Below are 7431 nucleotides of genomic sequence, written 5' to 3' on the forward strand. Positions count from 1 at the left end.
AGGCGGGTAGATCACGAGATCAAGAGATCAAGACCATCCTGGCTAACAGGGTGAAACCCCATCTCTACTAAAAATACAAAAAATTAGCTGGTCGTGGTGGTGTGTGCCTATAGTTCCAGCTACTTGGGAGACTGAGGCAGGAGAATCACTTGAACCCGGGAGGCGGAGGTTGCAGTGAGCTGAGGTTGTGCCACTGCACTCCAGCCTGGGCAACAGAGCGAGACTCCATGAAAAAAAATATATATTTATTGAGCACCAACTGTGCCCGCCCCATGCTGGATATTTTACTTGCATTGAGTGCCCGGCTCTACTGGGAGATATCAGGTGTTGCCCTTATTTGCAAATGGGAAAACTGAGGCACACAAAAGGACATGGGTTTTGTCCAGGGATATGCAGGGTAGGGGCCACAGAGCTGAGAGGCTGATCTGGGAGGTCTTTGGGACTCAAGGTGCAGAAGCGAGTTCTGGCCAGGAATCAGCGTCTCAGCCCACTAGGGCTGGGGGAGCCCCTTACCTTTAAGGCCTCCAGTTCCTCATAGGCATGCCCCAGCCAGGCGCTCCTCAGCTGGACTTCTAGTTGCCGCACCCTGTCTTGTAGAACCTTCTGTGCCTGGGCCACCTCCCCCAGCACCTCAGCGGTGGCCTCTGCATGCAGCTGCAGAATGTCCTCCTCCTTCTGCATAATAAACAGTGGGTCACTAGCAGGATGACCCACTCATCTTTGTGTACCCAAGACTTCCCTCATTTTAGCACTGAAAATCTTGTATCCCAGGAATCCCCTCAGTCCTGGGCAAACCAGGATGACTGGTTACCCTAGACATAAACTCCACTTTGGACTCCTGGCCACCCCGCAGTGTCCCAGCTACGGTGCCCACCTGAGTCTCCAACAGGCTTGCTCGAAGTTCCTGGGCTGCCTCCCGGCCCTGGCTGATCTCCTGTCCCAGGAGTTCCACTGTGCGGCCATAGAGACCCAGGTTGCTCCTGGCCTTGGCCAGCCGTGTCTCCGTGGTCCTGTACACACCATTGAGGGCCTGGCCTAGCTGCAGGGTCCCGTGGAAGAGCAGGGTCAGCTCCTCATGGCGTGCCAATTCTGTGCCACCCCCAGGGGCCACTGAGGCAGGCCGGGCTACAATTGCCAGGGCCCACAGGAGGCACAGAGCGAGCACTGGCATGACGGACGGTCTGAGTTTGTAGCCACAGCACTGCCACCGATGCCTTTTATGCCCCACACCCCACCAATCCCCAGTCAATCGTTAACTGGCCAGCTGGGTGCCCCGCATTGCACAAGGGCCTGGCGGTGGTGCGACAGTTGCATCAGGCGAATGTCCGGCTGGGCCATGCTGGGATCACGCTTCCTGGGGCTCAGGGCCAGGTGTGGGTGAGGGGCACTGGGAGAGAACGGGCTCCAGACCCTGCTGGGAGTTCCTGAGACTCACCATGCTGAGCCTGTTTCTCCACCTATGAATAGGCTTCGCAATGATGATGGTCATAATGGTAAAGAATTTATAAGTACTGATGGTTTGCCCAGAGCTGTTCCAACTGCCATTACAATATCTGCTCTTGTTCCCCTCCCACACATTTGCCACACTGTGAGTGGGGGGTGGCTTTTATTGGCCTGGTTCGTGGCCAAGGGAGCAGGTGCAGGTGTCAGAGACTTTCCCAAGGTCACACAGCCTGATCCAAATCCTGCATATGCCTGGATCACCACTGACCGCCATTTTACTCCCTGGGTGATTGTGCAAGTACCTCAGTTTCCCTGCTTGTAAAATGGTGGTGATGTTAGTCCTGCCTCATGAGCTACTTGTAAGAAGTAAATGGGTTATTTCATGTTGAGTGCTTAGAACAGAGGCTGGCACACAGTAGGTGCAATTACTGTATTGTAGTAATAGTGTTTGGTGCAATTATTGTTGTTATTTTATCATCAGTATCATTACACAGGGCTCAGCTGTGTATAATGGAGTGCCCATTATACACACAGGGAAACTGAGGCCCAGAGAGGGGCCAAGGCTTGCAGAGTTGCCCCTGAGGGAAGGAGGCAGGACTCTGACTCTGGCCTCAGTTTCCCCACCTGAGAAATAGGCCTCATGACTAGTGACCTCCTGAGGAAAGGGCAGTCAGGCCCCTGGGTGCGGCTTAGGCTTGACCACTGGACACATGAGCCACCTTGGAACTCTGGCCCTGAGTGCCTCGCTGTTCTCTTGCCTTCTGTGTATCACTGTGCCCCATGAGTGCCTCCAATGTGCCTCTATTCCCTCCCTCTACCACGCTGTCCCCAGTCTGTGCTTTGAGGGTGCTCACTTGTCCCCCACCCTCTGCCCTCTGTCCTATCTCCTGCCTGATACCTGTATTACCTCCTGCCTGGCCCTCAATGCCCCAGCCTTATGACCCACTCTCCCTGGACAGTCTGTACTCCCAGCCAGCCTTGTTCCATCAGCCCAGCCTTGTATGTGTGCACCTTCAGGGGCCCTGTCCCTCTGACGCCCCCATCCTGTCCCCCCAGGAACCTGCTGTATGTGTACCCGCACAGCCTCAACTTCAGCAGCCGCCAGGGCTCCGTGCGCAACCTTGCTGTGCGAGTGCAGTACATGACAGGCGAGGACCCCAGCCAGGCCCTGCCGGTCAGTGGCTGCGCCCCAGGGAAGCAGGGCAGGGCATCCCCTGTGGGTCCCTCATGCATCCACTCCCCCAGGTCATCTTTGGCAAGTCCAGCTGCAGTGAATTTACCCGTGAGGCCTTCACACCGGTGGTCTACCATAACAAGTATGTAGGGGACACATGAGGACCTTGGGGGCACCCGTGGGGGTAGGAAGATGTCCCTTATATACACACATGGGGCAGCACTGATGGGAATACAGGATGAAGGGAGGAGGAGGCTCCCAGAGTGCTGATGAGGGAAACTGAGGCAGAGAGCAGGAACAGTGGAGCCCACAGCAATGAGGGGGTGGTGCAGCAGAGGCAGCAGGGCAGACGGCGGGGACCCCAGCCCCCAGCAGATCCCCCAGCCCGATTCCACCAGGTCCCCCGAGTTCTATGAGGAGTTCAAGCTGCGCCTTCCAGCCTGCGTGACGGGGAACCATCACCTGCTGTTCACCTTCTACCACGTCAGCTGCCAGCCCCGGCCGGGCACTGCCCTGGAGACGCCCGTGGGCTTTACTGTGAGCTGTCCCCTCCCTCCCTCCCCCAGAGCCCTCCTTGTCCCCAAGCCTGGCCACAGACCTGACCCCCAGCCTCTCCCCAGTGGATCCCACTGCTGCAGCACGGCCGCCTGAGGACTGGCCCCTTCTGTCTCCCGGTGTCCGTGGACCAGCCGCCACCCAGCTATTCCGTGCTCACACCCGACGTATGTGCCCCGGAGCTCCTGCTGCCAATGCACAGTCCCAAGAAGTCCTCCCAAGTCACCTGCCTTCCTTCCTGTCCATCCTGAAAGGCTGGTTGTCCTCTACTGCGTAGCTCATCACCCCTGTTAACGCCTCGCTGTGTCCTAGCTGTCCACGAAGATTCCCGTCACCTCTCTACTCCATTCCCACTTTGGCCACCTGATCACTGTCCCCAGCCCCCTTAATACCTTGTCATTCCCCACGAGTGCACCATCGTTAACGCCCCAAGGCCGTGAATCCTCCTATGCCATTCCCTGACCTATGCAATGATTATTCATTCACCCTCTGTCTCCGTTCTCTGTCCCCCTCCTTGGCATGTGGGTTTCCAGCCTGCCCAGTGGACCCCCTCAGTCTCCTGGGACCAGGGCTGGGTCCAGGGTGCTTGGCTGCACCCCCCCAGCCTGGGCTACACTCCGGCTGCAGTGTCGCAATGGCTGGGGCTGCTGGGTGACCTGATCAGTCAGGGAGGGTGACCAGTGCCCACCCTGGGCCTCCCTCCCACAGGTGGCGCTGCCGGGCATGCGCTGGGTGGACGGTCACAAGGGCGTGTTCAGTGTGGAGCTCACGGCCGTGTCCTCTGTGCACCCCCAGGTACAGGGTGGGGCGGGAACCCAGGAGTCCTGCCCTGCTCCCCTCTTGCTTGTCCTAGGATTGAGTAACAGTTGCCAGTGGCGAGGTCTGGCCTCGCACCGTGGACGTGACTTTGGTCAGCTGGTTCCAGCTTACAGGGAATCTGCTGATTCAGATGGGGGGTGATCTTCGTCCCCTGGGGCCCCACCCTGCTCACCCCACATCCCTACCCAGGACCCCCACCTGGACAAGTTCTTCACTCTGGTGCACGTCCTGGAGGAGGGGGCCTTCCCATTCCGGCTCAAGGATGCTGTGCTGAGCGAGGGTAACGTGGAACAGGAGCTGCGGGCCAGTCTTGCGGCCCTGCGCCTGGCCAGCCCTGAACCCCTTGTGGCCTTCTCCCACCACGTGCTGGACAAGCTCGTGCGTCTGGTCGTCAGGCCCCCGATCATCAGTGGCCAGATTGGTGAGCAACTTTGGCCCCAGATCTGTCTCTCCTTCCAGCACATGGCTTCTCCTTCCTGAGGAGCTCTCCAATAAGCCCATTTACCTCTCTGGCCATTTTCCTTACCTGAGAAGCGACCCCCAGCCCCCTGCACCCAGAGAAGGTCTTCTGTGACCCTTTAATGGGTCATGATCCCACGAATCCTGATGTCTCTATATTTGGAAAGTGGGCGGGGAGAGGAGAGGCCTTGGGCCCTGGAACCTGACCTCTGCTTGCCCCACAGTGAACCTGGGCCGTGGAGCCTTTGAAGCAATGGCCCATGTAGTCAGCCTTGTCCACCGGAGCCTGGAGGCAGCCCAGGATGCCCACGGCCACTGCCCACAGCTGGCTGCCTACATTCACTATGCCTTTCGACTGCCTGGCACTGAGCCCAGCCTCCCGAGTGGTGAGTGTTTGTAGAAAACCCTGGGAGACAAGAACTATCTGGGAGAAGAGGCCAGGCGTGGTGGTTCACGCCTGTAATCCCAGGACTCTAGGAAGCTGAGGTGGATGGATCATTTGAGGTCGGGAGTTCAAGATCAACCTGGCCAACATGGTGAAACCCTGTCTACTAAAAATACAAAAATCAGCCAGGGCCAGGCATGATGGCTCATGCCTGTAATCCCAGCACTTTGGGAGGCTGAGGCAGATGGATCACTTTGGGAGTCGGGAGTTTGAGACCGGCCTAGCTAACATGGTGAAACCCTGTCTCTACTAAAAATACAAAAATTAGCTGGTCGTGGTGGTCGGTGCCTGTAATCCCAGCTACTAGGGGGACTGAATCACTTGAACCCAGGAGACGGACATTGCAGTGAGCCAAGATCATGCAGCTGCACTCCAGCCTGGGTGATAGAGCGAGACTCCATCTCAAAAAAAAAAAAAAATTAGTCAAGCAGGGTAGCACACATCTGTAGTCCCAGCTACTCAGGAGGCTGAGGCAGAAGACGAATCACTTTTACCTGGGAAATGGAGGTTGCAGTGAGCTGAGATCGCACCACTCCACTCCAGCCTGGGTGACAGAGTGAGACCCTGTTTCAAAAAAAAAAAAAAAAAGAATGAAAGAGACATCTGGGAGAAGAGCATCCAGGTAGTGAGAATAACATGTGCAAAGGCCCTGAGGCCTCACAGGCCTTAGCTGGTTTGGGCAACTTGAAAGAGAGACAATGTCTTGCCCACTTTTACCCCGTCCCTGGGGTGGGGTCTCTGTTTATTTGGCTGGAAAATGATTCAGACAGTCAGCAAGCCTCTTCAGTAGCTTGGAGTAGGGGCTGAAGCTGAGCTGCCTGGATGTGAATCCTGTCTCTGCTCTCTACAATCTCTATAACCCTGAGCAAGTGACGTCACTTCTCTGAACCTGGTTTTCCTTTTGTAAAATAGGGATTATAATAGTACCCACCTCATGGGGACACTGGTAGTAGTAAGTGACATAGTAATGCACACAAAATGCTTAGCACATAGTGAACACTCAATTCTGCTGGATTTTTAAAAAATTTCCCAAAAACAAAAAACAAAAAAATACTACCTCCTATGTGTCAGGCATTATTCTCAGGATATTTTTTCTTTTTTCTTCTTCTTTTTTTTTTTTTTTTTTTTTTTTTTTTTTAAGAGTCAGGGTCAGCCGGGCGCAGTGGCTCACGGCTATAATCCCAGCACTTTGGGAGGCTGAGGCGAGTAGATCACCTGAGGTCAGGAGTGTGAGACCAGCCTGGCCAACATGGTGAAACCCTTTCTCTACTAGAAATATGAAAGCTGGGCATGGCGGTGCATGCCTGTAATCCCAGCTGCTCGGGAGGCTGAGGCAGGAGAACTGCTTGAACCTGGGAGGCAGAGGTTGCAGTAAGCCGAGATCACACCGCTGCACTCCAGCTTGGATGACAAGAGCAAAACTCTGTCTCAACACAAAAAAAGAGTCAGGGTCTTACTCTGTTGGCCAGGCTGGAGTGCTAGAGTGCAGTGTCATGATCATAGCTCACTGCTGCCTTAAACTCCTGGGCTCATGTAATACTGTTGCCTCAGCCTCTCCAAGTAGCTGGAACCACAGGCATGCACTGCCACGCCTGGATAATTTTTTCGTTAATTTTTTGTAGGGACAGAGTCTCGCGATGTTGGCTGGGCTGGGCCTGAACTCTTGGGCTCAAGCAATCCTCCCAGCTCGGCCTCCCAAAGCACTGAGATCGTAGGCATGAGCCGCTGCACAAGGCCTATCCTGTTTTTCAACACCCCCCACATCCCTGAGAGACGGCAGCTGTTATCCCCATTTTATAGATGTGGAACTTGGAAGCTCAGAGAAGAAAAGTGATTTTGCAAAGATTAGCTGAGTAGGAAGGGACTGAGAGGCGTCACATCAGGTGGGCGCGTGGTTGACCCTATTCATTCCATCCTCAGGGGCCCCTCCAGTGACAGTACAGGCTGCCACACTGGCCCGTGGCTCTGGTCGCCCTGCAAGCCTCTACCTGGCCCGTTCCAAGAGCATCAGCAGCAGCAACCCTGACCTCGCCGTGGCCCCTGGCTCTGTGGATGATGAGGTTTCCCGCATCCTGGCCAGCAAGGTAGGGCAACGGGGGCCCTGGAATCTCCAGCCTCAGTGGTTGTGGCTGCCACCTGGGTGGGCGAAGAATCTCTGTTGATGAAGCACGGGAAACAACAGAGATGGTAACATGGATGAAGGCTTAACTCTGGGCAGTAGAGTTGGGCTGGGCTCTCACAGGCTGTGGGGTATGGGTCAGACTTTGTTCTGAATTCTGTACTCCATGACTGACGTGAGGATGGGTGGTGGAACTTGGCGTGGCTGAACAAAGAGCAGCGTATACCTAGTGCATATACACATCACCCATGCATATACCTGCACAGGTGCGTATACACATTCACCCCACGCATATGCCTGCACAGGTGCATATACACATTCACCCCACGTATATGCCTGCACAGGTGCGTATACACATTCACCCCACGTATATGCCTGCACAGGTGCGTATACACGTTCACCCCACGCATATGCCTG

At 55.5% G+C, this 7431-nt stretch overlaps 2 protein-coding genes across 2 annotated transcripts in view; one reads left to right on the plus strand and one right to left on the minus strand.

The window, feature by feature from the left end:
- The window catches only part of ANGPTL8 (angiopoietin like 8), a 3778-nt gene extending 1160 nt beyond the window's left edge, over positions 1-2618 (minus strand). Inside the window, exons 1-2 of the mRNA XM_017497746.2 lie at positions 875-2618; positions 514-675 (exon numbers count right to left, since the gene is read on the minus strand). Of these exons, the coding sequence (XP_017353235.1) occupies positions 514-675; positions 875-1171 (459 nt within the window). The 5' untranslated portion in view covers positions 1172-2618. The remainder of the gene's footprint in view (positions 1-513; positions 676-874) is intronic.
- Positions 1-7431, plus strand: part of DOCK6 (dedicator of cytokinesis 6) — a 62030-nt gene that overhangs the window by 21891 nt on the left and 32708 nt on the right. Inside the window, exons 15-22 of the mRNA XM_037727519.1 lie at positions 2500-2617; positions 2689-2759; positions 3016-3154; positions 3238-3339; positions 3881-3967; positions 4181-4412; positions 4675-4836; positions 6816-6979. Of these exons, the coding sequence (XP_037583447.1) occupies positions 2500-2617; positions 2689-2759; positions 3016-3154; positions 3238-3339; positions 3881-3967; positions 4181-4412; positions 4675-4836; positions 6816-6979 (1075 nt within the window). The remainder of the gene's footprint in view (positions 1-2499; positions 2618-2688; positions 2760-3015; positions 3155-3237; positions 3340-3880; positions 3968-4180; positions 4413-4674; positions 4837-6815; positions 6980-7431) is intronic.

Source organism: Cebus imitator, unplaced genomic scaffold (assembly GCF_001604975.1).
Source record: "Cebus imitator isolate Cc_AM_T3 unplaced genomic scaffold, Cebus_imitator-1.0 Scaffold234, whole genome shotgun sequence".
Lineage (NCBI taxonomy): Eukaryota > Metazoa > Chordata > Mammalia > Primates > Cebidae > Cebus > Cebus imitator.